The following is a 21,677-nucleotide window of genomic DNA, read 5'->3' as shown; positions in this document are numbered from 1 at the left end:
GAAACGCACACAGTCTTGGCTCTTGGGGTTATGCTTTCCTGATAGGGGATGGGCATTAATATTGTGTGGATATTCAAATTTGGGTTTGATGAAATAATAATTATTTTTTTTTAGTATGTCATGGACCAATTTATCAACTTTTGCTGTTCAGATGATCTGGAATACACAGTTCTTAAAAAAATCAAATTTCGCGCCCAGTTTCCAAAACTTGGAAGCAAAAAGTATTGCAAAATGCTTTGGAAGCATTCTTTTATTACGTAGCCCAGAGGGGGAGAGGGGGGGGGGGAGGGTCGGAGGCCGTGTTACGCTCCATACAAAAATTTTATAATTTGTATGGAAATTTTGTTACGAGGAGGAGGGGAGGGGGTCTAAAAATCCGATTTTTTGCGTTACGTAATAAAAGAACGCTCCCTTTATACATTATTGCAGTTATGCGAATGCGAAAAGCTGTTAAGCCTGATCTAAATCGGTAAAACTGCTGCGATCCTACGCTGCGCCGCGATGACAGATGTGAAAAAAATTCGTTCTAAATACGTTGGTTGCTGCGATTTCCCATTTGGAACTGTCAACACAGAAATCCTGCGAAATTTTTCATTTATTTCAAAATTTAGAACATGAGACCTGCGGTCTGCGATTTTAGTACAGAATCGCAGCACCGCAGCATTAGCATTGTACAAGATCAGATTGATTTGCATGTGTTCAAAACATGCGGTTGCATCTGCGATCCTGCGAGTTTCCTATTGTAGACCAGGCTTTATCCTACTGGCACAAATTTACAAAATATTAATGAATCTATGTACAGTTTTTGCAAAGGTTATACGTCTTTTTCCGATCAGGGGTTTCAAAATTCAAAATTTGTAAAAGGATTAAAAAGCCTTTATTTTAGAGGTGATCAAAGTATTTTTTGTCACCCTCGGACCCATTTCGAATGATCATGTTAAATGTGAAATGGCCCTTTTACCGCATGTAAAGTGATTTTTTTTTAAATGATGGTTTTAACTTTTTTTGTTCATCTTTTTTTTTGTTGACATAAAATAAATGTTTTATAAATATGTTGATCTCGATTATACAACACAAATATGCTGTTAAAAAATTTAACTCATTGAAACAATTTCACACGTTTGAATGTGAGTGAAAAAAAGTAAATTTCGTCAAAATTTTCATCAAACATTTTTAAGAATGTATTAAAAAAGGTTCAAATTCGACTAAAGTAGAAAACTGTAATAATAGTAGAAATAAAAGGAATCCATTTAAGTTTACAAATATAACACATTTTTTTTAAGACTGAGCCTTATATATTAATATTCACTTATTTTGCACTTAGCCGGGACCGTGGTGTAGGGGTAAGCGTGATTGCCTCTCACCCAGTCGGTCTAGGTTCGATCCCAGACGGTCCCGGTGGCATTTTTCGAGACGAGATTTGTCTGATCACGCCTTCCGTCGGAAGGGAAGTAAATGTTGGCTCCGGACTAACCTAAAAGGTTAGGTCGTTAGCTCAGTCCAGGTGTAGGAGTCGTCTCCCTGGGTCCTGTCTCGGTGGAGGCGCTGGTAGACAGTTGGACTAACAATCCAAAGGTCGTCAGTTCGAATCCCGGGGTGGATGGAAGCTTAGGTGTAAAAAGAGGTTTGCAATTGCCTCAACAATCAAGCCTTCGAACACCTAGTTTCGAGTAGGAATCTCGCAATCGAGAACGCCAAGGCAATGCTGTAGAGCGAATAATTTGATTTGATTTGATTTTTTTTTATTTGCACTAAGAAATTTTCCACCTCGGGATTCGGACTCATGACATTTAGATAACGAATCTGAGTGACTTCTATTTGATTCAGTCAGACCAAAATTTATTTTAAAAAAAAACGATTATTCGCTCTACAAGCATTGCCTTGGCGTTTTCGATTGCGAGATTCCTACTCGAAACTAGGTGTCCGAAGGCTTGATTGTTGAGGCAATTGCAAACCTCTTTTTACACCTTAGCTTCCATCCACCCCGGGATTCGAACTGACGACCTTTGGATTGTTATTCCAACTGCCTACCAGCGACTCCACCGAGGCAGGACCCAGCGAGACGACTCCTACACCTGGACAGAGCTAACGACCTAACCTTTTTAGGTTAGTCCGGGGCCAACATTTACTTCCAGTCCGAAATATGCCACCTGGACCTTCTAGGATCGAACCCAGGCCGACTGGGTGAGAGGCAACCACGCTTACCCCTACACCACGGTCCCGGCCATAATTTATAAAAAAATATATTAAAATTGGATAAATAATTATTGAAAAAAGCTTTCACAACGATTTTTTATTTGTTGCACTTAATTTAAAAATAAAATTACGCCGTTAAATACATTTTCCAAAGAATTGTTGATTTCAATAAATTTTAAATCAATTGACTGAAAGCTTTTTAACAAAAGTGATGGAAAATATGCATGGAAAACAGGCATATATTTGAAAGACGAATATGTCCAAAAAATACCTATAATTGCAACAAACTTCAACTGGCCCGCCATTGAGTAATTTTTGTAGTGTCCCAGACTATGCCTCTACGCATTTTTTTGCAATTTAAATGATGATGGTGCCATTCTATAGGAAGAAATGTGAAAAACATGGAAAAAATTGAAAAAGTGAGTGTAAAAACGTGAAATAATTAGATAGGCAAAATGTAATTATATTAGGTGGTAGAATAGGCCAAATCCTACCAAAACAAACATAAACTAAACAAGATCACGGTGTGTTTTTAGAACAAACTAATGATAAAAAATTCGGTATGTCTGATATTTGGCACCGTGAAAGAAGGGCTCTTTCCCGACATTTTGCGGGGTATACCGAAATATTTCGTCGGGGGGTCTAGAATAACTTTTTTATTTGAAGATTATTTTCAATTTTATGGGATATTTGTTCAAAAAAAATCACAGAAAATCGGTGCATTCATGTTGGTATCGCTCGAATTTCTTATGAATATACCTTGAGGACTCTAACCAACTATATATGACCAATATTTGACTTCCAATAAAAAAATCGAACCAAATTTAGCAGATTTGTAGCTTTCTTTGAAATTACCCCAAAATCCAAGCTGGAAACTCCGATACGACCGAAAGTAAATCTTTTCTTTGCACAATTTGTCATAAAATAACAGCAACACATTGCCCGGATACAAATTTGAGCATTAAACAATGCAAAACAAAGATTATTTATTTAATAAGCTGTTTATTACCCAATAGGTTCCAAACATTATTTTTTCAATCCTCTGCCACATCACACTATTACATTTTAAAACATTTTAAAATCAATCACATTGTAGAGAACAGTTTTCTGAACAAGTTTCATAAAAAAGAATCAATTTTGGTTCAATATAAGCAGAGATGTGTCCAATTTTCTGAAATAAATAGTGGCTTTCTCCAAAATTTCTTAATTTAATTACCTTTCACATGATGGGTACTGTCTACTGAATTTTGTAATGAATGCTACAGAATTATTTTCATGAATTTCGTCAAAACTTGTTATAATTTTTATGTTTCAATAAAATATTATCGTCAAAAAAATATCTTAGTAGGCAGTGCCCATCATGTGAAAGGTAATTAAATTAAGAAATTTTGGAGAAAGACACTATTTATTTCAGAAAATTGGACATATCTCTGCTTATATTGAACCAAAATTACAATGTGATTGATTTTAAAATGTTTTTAAATGCAATAGTGTGATGTGGCAGAGGATTGAAACAATAATTTTTGCAATTCCGTCGTGAAACTACTTACTTTTCCTGTCATTCTTGAACGACGAAATAGCCTACTTTTCTGTACGAAAAAATAACAGAATCGAATAGCAACACTTTTCAAAATAAATGCTGAAAAGTTCTACTTTTCAGCACTGAAATGGGTGCTGAAAAGTTGAACTTTTCAGCACTTGTTTCGAAAAGTAACACTTTTCAACATTTTTTTGATTTACACGATTTATTGACAAAATACATGAAAATTCGACTTAAAATTTCACTCAATGGGTGTTTTTCGAAATTGCAAAAAATGTTGTATGGAACTCGTTGCAAAACTTGATTTTTTCAGCACTTGTCGTATTTATCCAACTCGGTGAACCTCGTTGGATAAATGTACGACTCGTGCTGAAAAATCCTCTTTTTGCAACTTGTTGCATAAACTACTATTTCGGAACCTATTGGGTAATAAACAGCTTATTAAATAAATAATCCATGTTTTGCATTGTTTAATGCTCAAATTTGTATCCGGGCAATGTGTTGCTGTAATTTCATGACAAATTGTACAAAGAAAAGATTTACTTTCGGTCGTATCGGGGTCCAGCTTGGATTTTGGGGTAATTACAAAGAAAGCTAGAAATGTGGTAAGTTTGGTTCGATTTTTTTTTTAATTGGAGGTCAAATATTGATCAAATATAGTTGGTTAGAGTCCCCAAGGTATATTCATAAGAAATTCGAGCGATACCAACATGAATGCACCGATTTTCTGTGATTTTTTTGAACAAATATCCCATAAAATCGAAAAATAATCTTCAAAAAAAAGTTGTTCTAGACCCCCCGACGAAATATTTCGGTATACCCCGCAAAATGTCGGGAAAGAGCCCTTCTTTCACGGTGCCAAATATCAGACATACCGATTTTTTTTATCTTTGAGGTTTCGAAAAAATACACCGTGAGATAAATGCAAATTAGAATACTAAAAATAAAACAAGAAAAACATAAAACAAGAGAAGTAAAGTTTTTCGTAGATCAAAATTTGCTCAAAATGACCTCCTGAACACGGGAAAAATAAATATTTTCGAAAAAAAAATTTGGGCAGTAGAGGGTTAATATAAAAATATCCCAACTCAAAATTATAACCACAAAGTAAGAAAAAAAATGCTTTCGGATGGATTGAACTGCACTCAGAAATTTCGCTTACATACTTCTTTATTTAAATCATCAGAGTGATACACATTCTCGGTATATATTTCCTAAAAGATTTTTATACATTTTTTTAAACTCTTTTTTTCTGTTTAGCTGTTTGCTTCCGACAAATCGTAAATCAAATACTTTTTGTTTATTCATCTTTTACTTGATTAAATGTGTTTTGTTTTGTTTTTTTTTTTCGATTCGGAAATTATTTAGCTAACCCGTGGTGAATTCATGTAAGGATAGTGATGTTCGAGTTTTTCTTTTAATGTTTTAATTAACCGAGTTACACATTCACACAGCGGTAGTTGTTCGAGAAAATGGCTTTCAAGTGATGACGGGGGTTGAGTTTTGCTTTTACTTTTTTTGAATTATGATTTAACGATTTTTTTTGCTGTTTCAATAATTTTTAGGGATTTTAATAAATTTTCTTTAGCGATTTTCTTTTGCTTTTCAATATATTATTATAAAAGGTTAACTTTTGTTCAAATGCTTTTTCAGGGATTAGAATCCACCATCCTGATTTAGTCAAACTTATAAATAACGGAAAAAAAAGTTGGTGTTTAGTCGTAACATAGGTGAGTTAGTAATGTAGTAACATTCTGTTTATATATCGTACACGTTAAATATCTGTGATGAGGATGGAAATTAAGTGGTCTGTTTTTTTATATTTTATTGTTAGTCAGTTTGCTTGTTTTTTTGCTTGGGTAAAGAAAAGCTTTCGAGTGAGGAACGCGAAAGTATAGTTGATACTAATATCTGGTTTGAATTAGCGGAGAAGCGAACTGGACCCTGCGCGGGGAGGGGCAGCCATCTTCCGTTAGAGTACATTCTAATTCTACACGACTTCAAAATATGATTTTTTTTTGTTAATATCTTTCTTTTGTATATTGATTTCCTTCACCTAGCTTTTCATTTAATATATAAGGAGTATAAAAATATACACTTTTGTATCTGCAACTAGGTTTTTGTTCTTCCTTAGTTTTTTCTTTTTCTTGTGTGGTTGTAGTGAAATCGGTTCAACGTGAATTTGCACTAGGATGCTATTTACTGCTAGTTACAATTTTGATCTGCAGCTGGATTTATTCTTTTTTTGTTATGCGACTCGAAAGTTATTGCCCGCGAATTGCGTTGGAATTTGCAAAACAAAAGATTTTTTTTGTCTTGCGCTACACGTCATTTGGAATTTGAAGATTATTTTTCAAATTAAGGCTCTAAAATACAAAAAAAAAAGTGCGCAAAGCAAGACATTTATCCAACGTACTAGCAGAATTGCAGCGTGACGGCAAAGAGAGAATCAAAAAACCTCTCTACGACAGAATCGCATTTTCGTACTTTTTTTTACTCTCTCTCCCTTCTCTGTGCTCTCTCAGCTTTTCGGTTTCACTCTTGTGCAAATCTTTCGCTCTTGAGAAAGAGAGAGCAAAGAAGGATTTCGATCGACTTCTGCTAGAACGAGATAAAAAGGTCAAGCCCCTTGAAGAAGCAATATTCTCTCTGGCATAACTTGGCTCTAACAGCTCAGAAAGTTGCACTATATACGACAAAGCGCCTCTCAACATGCATTGGGGAGCAATTTCTAGCATTTTATAAGCTGGTTTAGATGTTTGTTTTATTGTTTGTATTTATTTTTGAAAGACGCTCAAAGCTGCACTCGATTTTGCTAGTTTTGCTCTATGTTTTTATAGTTCCTATTTTCTGTTCGGGGGAGTTGCTTCGAGATGAAAGCGTACGACGGCGGAGGGCTGAGGCGGCTACGGATTTCGGCCATTTTGATCTCTACTGACACGACACAGGACGGGTCTTAAAATGGTTTCCGATCTGATCTTTTTCTAGGTAAGGGAAGATTCGTTATCTTACGAGATGTTATTTTTTGTCGCTACTTTTGTTCTTTTTTTGTTGTGTAGTTTGTATATAAGTGGAAAAGTTGGCTTCGAGAGTAGTCGTATGATTTTGTATTTGATAGAATTAAATTGGACTTAACGAATGTGAACATAAACGAAAGAGTTTCAACAGAATAGCCGTCCAAGGGAAAAATGTGTATGTGGAAGAAAATATGTTGGTAAGTGTAGTTTGCTTTACAGTGTGTAAAATGTGTGCAGAACCTCGATGTCGCATTCTCAACTATCTCTTACTGGTCAGTAATTTGAACGATTCGTGTAGTGTTCTAGCAGCAGACGGTTGTCGGATCGTATTCTCTCGTTATATCTTTTTCTCGTTTTGAACACAACTGGGTTCGTGAGTGTGCTGCCGGTATGTTTGTTCGTCACTTCGTTTTGTTAATGAAAGTTACTTACAGATTTGTTGTTTTTGTGAAGAAAGTTAATGTACTTTACAAACGTTGCAAGTAGGTTAATGGTGAGTTCACGATCATAGTCATACCTTTTACTTTTAGTAATTCAATACAATCAAATAGACTTTACGAAAAACACAACAACGACGTAAACATTTATTTAGAGGATACACAGTGTGTATGTGGGAAATGAAATCAAAGCTGAAATCGAACGTTTTACGATGGTATGATCTCTTTCTATCGACCAGAGTGGCAGTAATATTTCGTTTGATGTCAAAGTGCATGTATTGTTTTGTTATTATTCACATTTATTGTTTTACACACGTGTGCTTTCATTTAAACGCATTATTTAAATACTTCGGAACAGACAATGGTGAATGGAAATGATCGAGATACCTGTTTAAATCATGATTGGTATAACTCAGCGATAATGATAATTTACCCTTTTGCAGCAAGTCTTTCATTGAAGCATAGACAATAAGAAGAATGTCTTGGACAAAATGAATGTATTAAAAAAAAAAGAAAATCCCCTCAATTTCAACCATTATAAGATGTAATCAACAAACGGAAATATGTTCATCATAAGAACTCAGGCCTGCCACTTACTAAAAGAAAAAAAGTCAAAAGAGAGCAAACTTCTCTTCTCTCTGCTTCAAGATATCAAAGCAGTGTACGCACTTGGTAAGAAACCGGTCAACTAAAATGGCCAGCAGCGGCAGCGAAAGCAAGCCAGAGAGGGTGAAAAAAAGCCCAAAGAAATTGATCCCTCTCCTTTGTTCAGCTGTTCGTAAAGCTGTTTCTTGACCCCTTTTCTTTGGAGGTTGGTTGTTGGTCTTCTCGAGCTCAATATTGCTTTATCTACCGATGATTCCTTCAGACCCTTCAAACTGCACACTTCGATTCTCTTCATTCCTCGATATTTTCTCTTGCTTTTGCTTTAAAAATTTCTTCCGGCTGTCAATACTTTCACATTCTCACGGATTGCATAGACATTTTTCTTTGCGAAACGAAGCTTTGAATGATGTTTGACATTTGTTTGTTTTTGTTTGCATCTTTCGGTGACCTGATGATTCTTTTCTTCGATGGTCCCTCGAATATTGACAACCGGAGAGTCGACTGTAAAAGGATTTCGGGAGAAATTTTAATCTCACTACACTGAAACCCCGTTGGATTGACACAAATTGTTGTCAAACGAACAGGGTCACCTTTTAGTTTGACACTCTCTTTACACAGAGCATACACTTACCACCAAATGTTTTGTTTGATAGTGTGTGTGAGTCCCGTGTAAAAAGTTACAGTTCGTCACTTTTTAGTTAGACTTTGTCAACCCAACGGAACAAACTAAAAAAGTGTCAAACGAAAAAGTGACCAACAACCGGGGGTTGAGTGTACTACTACTTGACTCAGGTAAAGACTCAATCTTTTGGTACGCTCGTTTGATGACACAGATGGTACGTTCGTTTGAAGAGCCGATGCGGCACTAAGTGCCACACTCGTTTGTGCCAGTTTTGGTTCAATCGAACATCATTTGTCAGTGTGTTCGGAGCTCGCATGAATTTGAAAAAAAAAATCAAATGCGGCACTAGAGTTTCAGCTCCAAGATAGCGGCAAAACTCGCGTGAGTTTCTTAAAAAAAAAACACTTTGACAGCTCTGAGTGTGCCACTCATGGCCTATCTACAACCAACTCTACTTAGGTTTCTACGGAAGCAAATATTAAGGTTATAGGATGTCAAACAAACATCGAGCCCAGTTTGCTACGATTTATTGGTAACATCATTTTGACTTTTTCGGTTTGGTAACAAGTTACATCTACGTATGCTGATTTTAGATAGCCCATCAGTGCGGAACTATTCCTTAATTGAATGAACCATTTGCCTTCCGTCGGACGGGAAGTAAATGTTGGCCCCGGACTAACCTAAAAAGGTTAGGTCGTTAGCTCAGTCCAGGTGTAGGAGTCGTCTCCCTGGGTCCTGTCTCGGTGGAGTCACTGGTAGGCAGTTGGACTCACAATCCAAAGGTCGTCAGTTCGAATCCCGGGGTAAATGGAAGCTAAGGTGTAAAAAGAGGTTTGCAATTGCCTCAACAATCAAGCCTTCGACTACCTAGTTTCGAGTAGGAATCTCGTAATCGAGAACGCTAAGGCAATGCTGTAGAGCGAATAATTTGATTTTTTTTGAGGATATCGAGGAAAGAAGAGCATCGAAGTTTGGAGTTTTTTTAGTGAATGAAGAGACCATCGATAAATTGAGATATCAGTTGCAAAGTAACCGCCGACCTTACAAGTCGCATTCTCAACGCCAGTCCGCAGTTTGTGTGCGCGTCGCCGCTTTTTTTAAAATGTGCACCGTAGACAAAAACAGTGTGGTTCTGGATTTTTGTCAACTCCAAAACCAACCAAGCCCAAAGCTTGTAAAAAAATTTCTCGCAGACCTTCAAGTAAACCAAGAAAACTTGCGAGCATTGCAATTATGCAATAGAAGAAAAATAGCCGTGTTGCAGTTCGCCGACTCAGCAATGGCCTCGTCCATCATCGACAAACCTCTGGTATATCAGGGTTGCAAAATCCCGATTTACCTGGACAACAACGCTACGGAAGTTCGTGTGCTTGACCTACCTCTAGGCATAAGCAATGATGACGTAGCCAAAGTGATGAGTAAATACGGCGAAATTTTAACCATCACCAACGACCGCTGGATTAACTTCTTCCCAGGGATCCCAAATGGAGTTCGGACCTTGCGGATGTTGCTGAAACAGCCAACGCCGAAATCAATCACTGTAAACAACGCTGCTGCAGCAGTGACGATTATAGGCAAAAAATCACTTTGCAAACTCAAAGCAAAGAACAAAAAATGTGGGGATTCGAGCAAAAAGGTGAACCAAAAAAGCAGTAAACCACCGACTGAACCTGAGCCAAGCAGCAGCAGCAGCAGAAAAAGCAACAACAGTAAACCAGACCAAAATGCAATGGAAACAAGTGAAATTGCCGAAGAATCTAACGATGGATTCGAGACAGTGCTTTCTAAGCACACTCGCAAATCCCGGAAGCGCTTGCAAGCATATTTGGACGCGGATTACGACTTAAGAACAAAACGAAGAGAGATTGCTGAAGAAGAAACAACAGATGAAGAAGACGAAGATGCCATACAAGCAAAATATTATTACAATAAGTGTTATGAGTTAACGGTTAAATCCTCGAAGGAAGAGGACGAAGAAAAAAGCAAAGAACTTGATAATCTAAGATCCAAATTTGCCCGTAAATATTTGAAACTAAGACAGAAATCGTTAGAAAAAAGGCATGGTATCAATTATTGAAATATAGCCAGACAAGTGATCAAAAACTTTGTAAACTTTCCTCTTCTACTATCCACCTTAAAGAGACGAATGCACAATGGTGTAAAATCTCTATAATAAAAAAAAAAAAAAAAAAAAAAAGATATCTTGACTTTTTTTTGATAAGGTCCTATAAACAAATGTAAACATTGAGTGTATCCCTTTCACACCTTATGTCAAAGACCATCGGAGTAAGCGGGATACACTCAATGTTTACGTTTGTTTATAGGACCTTATCAAAAAAAAGTCAAGATATATTCAAACAGTACAGATCGACAACTAGAGAATCTCTAAAGAAAATCATTGATAACTCTTGGAAGAGAGAAAAACTGAAAGTTCTTTTTTGGATTGAAACTCAATGGAACCCAACATCAAAAGATTTTTCCCTCGCTGCTATTGAAGAATGATATTTTGAACATAGCTAACTTTAGAGGTTTAGGAGAAGACAAGACTTAAATAATATCTGAAACTAAAAAGACTCTTTAAAAAGAATAAAAACATAACAAGAGAAGACAAGTTTTACCGGAGAATCCTTAAACAGGATAAAACTTAATTCGATGTAAAACGAAACGAAGGAAAACAAAAGACATTTTGTAATAGACATTTTTAGCAAAGGCGAATTTTCCAAAAATGACTGGCAAAGTTTTTTTTATTATTATTATTGTTTAGACTGGCAAAGCATGCCAGAAATAAACAAATCAAAATAAACTCTGAACTACGCTCGTTATCATCATTTAGCAAGCAGTTTTAAGGGATTTTCTAGTGGAAAAATGAACTTGAGGAAGAAAATACATTACATTTTTCGGTCTCCATGTTGTTCCATTTTAAGTTAATTTGATGTTTATTGCTAACGAATAGGAAATTCGGAATTCAAAACGAAATTTTAAAACAAGATTTTAGGAATTCAATTTTTGATAAAGAATAAAGAATGAATGAAGTACCAATAATCTGTATTTCTAGTTTGAATGAACTTTTGTGTTTTGTATAATGTTGTATTGTTCTGTTTGTGACGCATAAACATTTATTAAACATTCAACTGAAATATATATTGTTTTTAACCATACGTTAAAGCACAAACTCTCGCTGTTGTTGGTCTTATAATGTCTGGAGTGTGAAGGGTGAGGTTAACTTTTACGCCGAAGTCGATAATAATTTTACTATTCCCAAAAAACGAAAAACGTTGCTCTCTGTACACAGATCGTGCTAAATTTCCTTAAAAACTCTCTCCCTCTCTCTGATTTAGTTATGATTTCGAACGATTAGCTATGGGGGCGGTCCTGCTCACCTCGGGTCTCGTCTCGTTTGCATGCGTGTGTCTGTGTGTTACCTTGTTCTGTTTATTATGCCTTTGCGCCGGGAATTTTGCCCAAAACCTTGGACAGATCCACACCGGTCAGGGCGTTGATGGCCGGCGGCAGTTGCCCGACGAGGCGTGCCACGTCCGCCGTGGTGCTGTCGTTGCCACTGATCAGCACGATTTCTTCGGTTTTCGCCAACGGAGCTGCCACCTCGGCCGCAATCTACAAAAAAAAAAGATCATATGAAACTCCCGTCAAACCGCAAAGCCAACTCCACACAAACCTTTGGCAGTGACTCGAGCACGATGTTCATGATGGCGGCGTCGCCGTATTGCTTGTACACGTTCGCCTTCATCCGCATCCGTTCGGCTTCGGCTTTGCCCACCATCTCGATTGCGTGCGCCTCGGCCGCGCCGATCTTCCTGATGCGTTCCGCTTCGGCCTTCGCCACCTCGACCGTTTGGGTGCGCTTGCCCTCGGCGATCATCTGCACGCGGTAGCTTTCGGCCTCCGCCGGCAGCTTCACCGTGGCGGACAGCTCGCAATCCTTGCGGTTGATTTCCTGGGTTTCGATTTCGATTTGCTTGCGGCGCTCCACGATGTCGATTTGGATTTCTTCGTTACGGATCCGCTGGCGGATCTTGGCCGCCTGCAGCTCGTACGCGAGCTGGGACTCTGCTTTCTGTGGATGGGAAGAAAGGAGTGATTCAAGTTTAGGTAGAAGACTCAGTTTTGAATTCCACCTTGGAAAGAGTCCTTCAAATAGATTATGAACCAATTTAATAGGATATTTTCCACAACCTTGAGAGGCCGGTGCCCTCAGGAATGTTCCGATGGGGGAAATTTACCGAACCAAGCGAGTTTAGGCACTATGAGTATCAACCTTCTATTTTCGATACTGACAATGAAAGTTGAAACTTTGACTAAGTAATCTTAAGATGAGTGTTGTCATACTGGTCATGTCTGTAGCATAACCACATACACCTTTTTTGGTATTTGTCCCTATTTTGGGCCTAGTACCTATGTTGGGTCTACCAAACTTAATTCAACGAAATTGTGCATTTCACTAAATCTGGCAGGAATCTGCCACATGAGAATGATACGTGCTGTCATTATCTTCATATTGGTGGACAAGAATAATTCACTTTTTCCACTTAAATAAGAAATAAAGTAATAAATATATCACTCTTCACTTTTTTTCTTGGCAAATTGATAGTTGCCTATTAGGTCCAAAATTTTCACCACTTTTGCATATCGCTTGTTGGCACTCAGTTGCCATCGCTCAGCACACGAATGAGAGCCGTCCCCCGAATCTCCAACCACCGGCAATGTGTTTTTGTTGGTGGGGTTGCACAATTCCATTGCAAAAACAATCTATAAACTGTCACCAAATCAATAAATTAACTGATTAAAGTTACCTCGTCCATCTCGGAGAGCATGGGTATATTTACGGTACATTTAGCAATTCTACAAACGGTGACAGTGTGTGTGCGCTTTTCACACGTTACAGTCTATCTCACATATTACGGTTGTATTGCTTGGCTATGCAACAATTGTTTAATTATGTTTAAAAATCAGAAATGAATTATATAAATGATGTCCATGCTATTTATGCACCTAATGCAACGTGCTTCGAGATTTCAACCAAACAGAAGTTAGGCCGAAAATATGCACATTTGGATGTATCCCCAAAATAGGGACAAAAAATGTTTTAGTTTTTCGGGCTTATACAGCGATATAAAGTATTTTTATTGCGCAATTCCCACTAAATCGGACTTCGCACTAATTTATTGCTACTGATCGCACTATTACGACTTGTCAAACTGTCTTGGAAAATTTTGAATTTCCTAAAAAATGATCATAGCGAGCTGCTGTTGGTCGCTTGTTTTTTAGCTGTCAAACGCAATTTTAAAGTGCGAATGTCCAGTTTTGTGGAAACTGCGACTAGAAATGTAAATAAACAACTACTGGTTGCCTAGTTTTTCGAATACTTGTTGTCAAAAGTGCGAGAGAAAAGTGCGGGCAAAATCCAAGTTACAGTGCAAGAATCCATATCAAAAATGTGATTAAGTACGAGCATTAGCATTAAAAAACCAACTTATTCGTGTAATATATGCAAAACTGCCTACATCAGCCTTTGAGAATACATCAAATTAAAAGTGCGCACGGCTTAGTAGGGACAAATACCCTAGTTTGTTTTTGTTTTTTTGTTGGTTTTTGTTTTTTTTTTAAATTTTTCGAATAATAAAAAAAAGGTAGGGTTAGATATTGTCTTGCATTATTTGTCAATGTTTATGATGATTTAAGAATTTTCGTAACATTTTCATTCTTATTCAGACCAGCCCTTTTCTTTTGTTGTTCCTGCATTTTTCGCAGCTGCAGTGGTGAAGTGTAAAACTCGAATTCTGACATTCACTCAAGAAGAGAAAAGTGAGAAGAAGAAAAAGAAGAATGCGGTCACAAATTATCGATAAATTTGTTCCTGGTGGCACGTCAGTTCGTCAGTAGTGAAAGTATGACTCATTTTTCTTGACAGTGGAACTGATATTTGACGAAAAAACGAATAAAAATTGATGATTTGATTGAAGATTTTTTTAAATATTTCGAAATGAACAGATATCTAGAAATAAATTTTCTCACATCTCTTTTATATAATTGTGACACACTAGCAATACACGTGACATGTAAGTGGATAGTTTAAACTGATTTTGAGCACTTTTGAAAAGAATGATTGGTTATCCAACAAATGTTGCTAACAAATTAAATATCTTACCGCGGTGTTGATTTCCTGGTCAAAATTGGCCTTCTGCAGCTTATACATTCGGGCATTGTCCTCGATCTTGGTATCCGTAGAATATTTAACATCCATCGCACTCTTTTCGCATTCGGCTTCCCGAATTCCAGCGTCCCTAAAACGTGACCAAATACCTAGGTTAGTATTGACGAGATCTTTCAACCCTGTCAAGCAACCCACCTGTTCGCCTCGGCGACGCCGGCGTCCGCGTCTCGCTTGACGCTCGCCGTCTGGGCCTTGCCCAGTGATTGTAGATACTGCACATCGTCGTACACGTCCTTGATGGTGAACGACAGGATCTCGATGCCCATGCGGCCAACATCAGGTGCGGCCACCTCGCGGACCAGCGCCGCAAACTGGTCGCGGTCTTTGTACACCTCTTCGACGGTAAGAGTTCCTGGAAGGAAATGGAGTAAAAGCGGGTCAAGTTTATCCAGGTGCTGGGGGATAAATTCACTTTTCGGGGCTAGGTTAGTCAAATGTTTACCTTTTTACGACCATACAAGTTCCACCAAGGATCAAAACAAGCTCGAGAGTGCCCAACCAAACGTTTATCATTGTCAACTTTAATAGTTTTCACTAGCAAAGTGCACTTTTACGTTTTGCTGAGAGTCCAATTTATCTGTAGAGTAGTTGTAGGTAACTAACGAATGACCAGCGGTGTACTAGTAAGCTACCAACTGGTTATTACAGCTAGTTATGATACACGAGTCGGGCTCGTTCATGGGCTAATAAGTGTTCATAAATTGACCGGCACTAAATTGTGCTAGAAGGTTGCCAGAATTTGCATCACGTTTTCATATAACGCCCGACGAAACAACACAGAACAGAATTTAGATATACTTTGACATTGACCTTTATGTAAAATTTGAAGAATTGTTAAACAGACATTTATAATTATTATGTTCTAAAAGATTGGCATCAACCCATGTGAGTGAACTGCCAGGATAATGACTAATTTGGAATCTAATGCATACATTTTACTGTGTGTAAGTACTGATTTTTTCTAGCTGAACCCAGTCTGAAATATAACAACTGAGCAAAACCATGACAGAGCAAATGCACTCGTGATAAAAATGATTAGCAGAACTAGAACGAATACTACAGAAATTGAACCGGCAATATTCAATTCGCTAAATTGCTAGCATTCAATCTTCGATTAGCGATTGTGTCAAAGATGATAAGCAACAATATGACTTGATTGGTTTTGTAAAATGTGAAGCAATTGGATGCATTCTTGCGTAAAACAAGGTAGATTCAAAACAGATGCGTCTACCCTAAGTTATAATAAAAAAGGCATTTCCAACTTTTTTCCAAGGGTTCAAAGAGCCGGTGTAGTCGCATTTCCAACTTTTTTGACCCCGTTGAGGCTACAAGTGTTAACCAAAAATTGTAATTTATTGTAATTTATTTTTAAAAAAGGAATTGACATAACAGATTTTTTTTAAGCTTCGTCAAAAAAGCATAGCTGTCCTAGTGCATTTGTCCTTCCTAAAATATATTTATTTACGTTTAGCAAATTGTTTGCAGTACATCATCTGCGATGATTATGATAAGCCATTGTGCATGGACTCGTTGCTATGAATTATCTTCTTTTATGCCTCAAGCAAACTGCGGTATTTTTGGGAAACCGCGATACACTCCCCCATCATACCCTCGCACCCCCTACCCATCCTCCCCAATCATTTTAAACTCTCACAATACTACTCTAAACACCAATACCCCACCAAACCCCGTTACAAATCCAAAGCCTAAACAAAAAACCCCTCAACATAAAACTCTCTAAACTCCCACCCTCAACAATCCCCTTCACCACTACGCCCCCACTCGCACAATCAACCGGAGATACTCTTAAGCAACTCGTCCAAACCCCCCTAAGCCATATCCACCCCAATATGAAAAAAATGTGCAGCCGACCTGCCCCACCCCACATGCCAAAACACCACAACCCCAAACACCCTAGTACAAATCTACTCAAATGGAGACACCACGAAATTTCCTCATCGTCTCAACATCACATCGCGCATCGCAAAAGATCCTAAATAAAAAGTAATGAACTCTGAATTTAAGCCACACTCACCAACAAAGTAAATCGATTTTATCTTAGCCACTGATAAACAACCTTTTTATCACAATGTTAACTACACAAATCAAAACCGTAAACCAATGCGATTTTTTTTCACGCAATTACACCAATTTAGAACGATATCGATTTTCGCGCGCGGGTAAACAAAACCGATGCTTGTCGCTTTCCGGTCGCGAAGCAACTGCAACTTAGTCGAGTAGTCTTTTTAGTACCTAGCGTCTAGTACAACGACGACGACGACGACGACGAACTGACTAGCATATCAGTCAGGAAACATCTTTATACGGCTGCTCGTATGCTTTCCGTCAAGTGAACTACAAAGTCAGCTGGTTTGCTGGCTAGAATATGTATAGGTAGAGAAGTCTGATTGGGCCTGCGGTCAAAATTTGACGTAAATTTTCATTGAATGCACATCACTTTTTGAAGCAACCTTAACGTAAATATCTTTTTAAGTGATGGTTTTAATTTTTACGAAAAATATTGATCCAATTTTAAATGTATTTAGTTGGTCTAATGTATTCATGATTCACGGCTTGTACGTGTGGAACAATTGACATTTGCTCCTTTGTAAATTTGCTGATAGATATGATCTTTTTCAATTAAGAGACCAGCTTGTGACAATTAGAGAGTTTAGATCAAATACTCGCATAAATATACAGCTTTTTTTGTATGAGAAACTTACTCTACCGGAATGTTTACTATGGACCAAAAAGAGGTATACTGCCGTTCTACGCATAATTGTCGCATGTTCAAAAAAGTGCAACTGAGAAAAACGCGGTTGAAATTTTTCGACCGTTTTTTGTCCCTAATCATCCCAGTTAGCAGTTTATCACTCTTATTAGTTATCCTCTTGGTATACAACAGGTAAACAAGACATAATACTTCGTAAAACTAAGGATTTTGTGAAAGGAAATAATTGGTGGGACAATTATGCGTAGAAGTACAACGATGGGACAAACATACTTGATGTTGTTTTTAATGGGTTTGCGAATAAAGTGCTAGATTTTATGTGTTTTTCTTTAAGTATACGTTAAACTAAACTTAAAAATGTCAAAAAGTCAAAATCGTCAAAAAATGACATGGGACAATAGGGTGTAATATCAAAATCGATTTTCCAGCACAGCAATTTTTCAGTTCCTTTTGGGGTCTTAAACAACTCCCCAAAGTTTGGGAACGATTGGTTTAGTCCTCACTTTGCGCAAAGCAATTCAATTTTCCATATAAATTTGTATGGGAAAAACCATTTTTTTAGATTTTGATATTTATAAAATCCACGTTTCACGCTGTACTAAAACCAGATTCATATTCGAATGCTCTGGAAGGTGCTCTACAACTTTCCCCAAGAGAGTATGGTGCTAGCTTGTCCCTGAAAGAAGATACAGCGTCCTCAAAACTCGTCTAAAACGTGATTTTCGAGCAAAAAACACGTTTTAGACGAGTTTGAACACGCTGTATCTTTTTTTAGGAGCAAGTTAGCACCATACTCTCTTCGGGAAAGTTGTAGAGCACCTTCCAGAGCATTCGAATATGATTCCGGTTTTAGTACAGCGTGAAACGTAGATTTTATAAATATCAAAATCCAAAAAAATGGTTTTCCCCATACAAATTTATATGGAAAATTGAATTGCTTTGCGCAAAGTGAGGACTAAACCAATCGTTCCCAAACTTTGGGGAGTTGTTTAGGACCCTAAAAGGAACTGAAAAATTGCTGTGCTCGCTAAATTTGGACAACTTTATTTTTTTTCCATACAACCATATTACACCCTAATGGGACAATTATGCGTAGAACGGCAGTATACCTCTCATAATCTAGAAATTACCATACCAAATCAAATGATATTGAAATGAGTCTAAGATTATTTTTAAAAAGTTTGATGAAGTCTCATAGTTTTCTTATGTCAAATGCTTCGATTTGGAGTCTTTGTTTTCAAAGAAGTACCTTTTGAATTTTATTTTTTTGGACTCATGATGCTCTGACTTTTTTGTACAGATTTTAGACGAAAAAGATTTTAAATTATGATTTATCTTATTTGAAACCGTTTCGAAAGTTTGTAAATCAATTTATGTGGTAAAAGGGATTACCTGTAATTTAAATTGTAATTTATTGAAAAATAAATAAATTTATTTCTAATTTGTTTTTTAACGTTGCTGGAAGCGTTAGGTTGACAATTTAAAAAAAATATTTGTTTTTTTTTGACAAATGGATGGTTGGACAAACCATCAATCGCAGTTGGATTAACAATGGCACATGTATATCAAAACTAAACCATGAGTTATTAATTTATATGATATCAAAAAGGGTAGAAATTTCGCTATTTCTCATTCCGTTGCAACGTCACGGCAAATGAAAAGTTTGATTTGAAATTAGTTTTCCACTGTCACTTCTTGTAAATAATTCAATTTCTAGTCCGAATCTGTAATAACATTCAAGCTTTTGGATAATTTTGATATCTTACGAGACATTTTTCGAAAAAAGTGAAAAATTTCGTGACGCGAATCATATGAATTTCGGCCAAAACTCCCATGAAAACAGCATTGTTTTAAAAAAAAGTTCTTTTCGTAATTAAAAGTTGTGTCTTTTGGTACCTAAAAAAGTAGGTAAAAAGTAGTTCATCGCTGAAATTATTTTTTTTATTTAAATTTAAAATTTAAAGAGCTAATGCAGTTTTAGAGAAAAAATATGATTTTTCCAATTTCCGTAATTTTCTCTTTTATGCGCAGCGCGTCGGAAAACGTAGTTTTTATTTACAAAAAAATCGTTTCACGGTAACCTGTTATTACAACTTCACCATTTTTTGATATGTTATGTAAATTTTTTCGAGGAATCCGATTAACATCGATGCGATTAACATTTGTGTCGCTGGGAGAAGCGATTGAGCAAGTCGCTGGACGCCTGAGTGTAGTGTTCACTCACGACTGGTTGCGAGCTCCAGTCGGCAAAGATTCGCTCGGCGATGTGTGGGTGATTTCTGATCTTTGAACCGAAAATCAGGACCCTTGTTTTGAATCCTGCTGTTTTCGTGGGGATTTGCTGATAAAAAAAAACCAAGAAAAGGTTATAATTCAAAACATATGAACTGTTTACAACTTTCAAAAAAAGTATTTTTGATTACAAAAAACGACAATCTATTTTGCCTTGAAATTTTATTCTTGGGTATTTTTCATGTAAATGTATATAATCGATTGTAAACTATTCAGAATATATGTATAACGCTTATTGGTGCATTTTTATTCGCAGTAAGACTTTTTAATCTTTCTACAAGTTTTTGAATTTAGGAACCACAAGTCGGTAAAAGACGTAAATGTAAAGATTTTTTTTTCGCTAAATTTAATCAGCCTAATCGCTATTTCATTGCAGATGAGGCAAACATATTTTTCACAGATAAAATTGAATACGAAAAAAAATCATTTTAATTTTGTTATACAATCAGTATATCTTTATAATCTATAAGAATGAGAACTTACAATTAAAAACAACACATGACAATGTTAACATGTTGTTTAGAAAAATAAATTAAAACATGAGTATTAATTTAGGGACTGTGAAATTAATGTATTTACATACATAGTTCTCACAAGTATTACAAATTATATGAAAACACTGAACCGAGTTAAAGTTATATGAATATTAACACAATAACTTTGTAGTGGTGCATCTAAGATTTGTTTGGGGTCAAAAAGCAAAGTCTTGTTCAAATCAGCAGTGACTGCGAGAACAGGAGAAAGAGAGTTAGAATAAAAACTTTAGAAAATGGACCTCGTTTTTGACTGCTATTTGTGTATTTTTTCGTCCCATTTTTATTTAATTTGCATAAACCGCTTGAGTTTGCAAAGGAACCTAATTGCAGTTTGTAAGCAATGTGTATTTTTCGAAAGTGGTATCAATCATGTCATGAACAAATTCAATTAATTAAAACATAATAATGATGAATTGGAATGTTTTAGATAACATGCAAATACATTTCTTGAGGTCGTGATGACTGATTCAATCTATTGCGAACTGACCTGAGATTTGCTGAATATATATTAGGGGAAGAATTAAGACACATTCGTTGTTAAAGCGTAGACAAATAAAGCCCACACATTTGGAAAAAAGATGTAAATTTTACCGAGAATGGCACGCAGATGTCCTTCCAGAGTTTGCAGGATTGTCATCTTGATTTCCTTCACCGACTTGCCCAGGAATTGTTCGCTGGCGGTACCGAGCAGTTCGTCGGCCTGATGGTGAAAATAATAGACGTTCATCATCTACAAGAAAAAGAAATGAAAAAACGCAGGGAATGAGATGCGGCTATCCGTCCGGGAGGGCCCGTTTGCCGTCTACTTGAGCTCTGGATGAATTTCAACTACATTTTTTGTTGTTGGCTTTTAGCTAATCAGCTCGCTCATTTTCTCTCTCTCTTATTCTTTAAAACAGAAGTGATTGGTGTGGGTGTTTATTTCTTCAAATCACTAAACTTCTAGGAAATTTGGTGGCGCTAACGCATTCTTGCAGCAAAACACGGACAAACATGTGATCGGAGTGAATTGCCTCTAGAGCTTGGGATGCTTTCTGATTGAAACGATTGAGCCTCTTGTCAGAAGAAAACTAGGAAACGCAAAAATCTAGGTTGAGAAAACTGAAAAATACAAAACACACCACATCGCTAGCAAAATAGAAATGGAAATTTAGAAAACTAAGGAAGGTTCTGATTGAATAATCAAACTTAGTTGATAACACGCCACTATGAAATAGATTTGAGTTCACTCATTGGTTTCTAAATGTACTATGCTGCTCTCGTAAAAAGAAACTAAAGACTATCAAAACTAATCGAAATCATACTCAAATCAAAATACGGAAACGGAAACTCTACAATGACGGATTTTGGGATGGGAAGGAATGGGGGTGAGTTTTTTCATTTCTTTTTCATGTAGTTGTATAGTAGAAATTATAAGTTTTTTTTTTATAAACGATGGCACTACAAATAAAGAAAAAATAAAATCATT

At 36.7% G+C, this 21,677-nt stretch overlaps 1 protein-coding gene across 9 annotated transcripts in view; it reads right to left on the bottom strand.

The window, feature by feature from the left end:
* Positions 1 to 4,887: 4,887 nt before the first annotated feature.
* LOC120425934 (flotillin-2) overlaps positions 4,888 to 21,677 on the bottom strand; it is a 367,849-nt gene continuing 351,059 nt past the window's right edge. For 5 of the 9 annotated variants that reach the window (XM_052709313.1, XM_052709311.1, XM_052709312.1 and 2 more), the window contains 5 exons: positions 20,801 to 20,939; positions 14,786 to 15,002; positions 14,585 to 14,720; positions 12,095 to 12,493; positions 4,888 to 12,033 (listed from right to left, as the gene is read on the bottom strand). In XM_052709313.1, coding sequence (XP_052565273.1) covers positions 11,854 to 12,033; positions 12,095 to 12,493; positions 14,585 to 14,720; positions 14,786 to 15,002; positions 20,801 to 20,939 — 1,071 coding nt within the window. In that variant the 3' untranslated portion in view covers positions 4,888 to 11,853. Of the gene's footprint in view, positions 12,034 to 12,094; positions 12,494 to 14,584; positions 14,721 to 14,785; positions 15,003 to 15,092; positions 15,380 to 20,800; positions 20,940 to 21,677 lie in introns of those variants that run through there. The other 4 variants (XM_052709315.1, XM_052709316.1, XM_039590560.2 and 1 more) reach the window with 3 other exon arrangements.

This window comes from Culex pipiens, chromosome 3, assembly GCF_016801865.2.
Source record: "Culex pipiens pallens isolate TS chromosome 3, TS_CPP_V2, whole genome shotgun sequence".
NCBI lineage: Eukaryota > Metazoa > Arthropoda > Insecta > Diptera > Culicidae > Culex > Culex pipiens.
The sequence above is the reverse complement of the archived record's forward strand: the minus strand, read 5'-3'. Positions and strand labels throughout refer to the sequence as shown.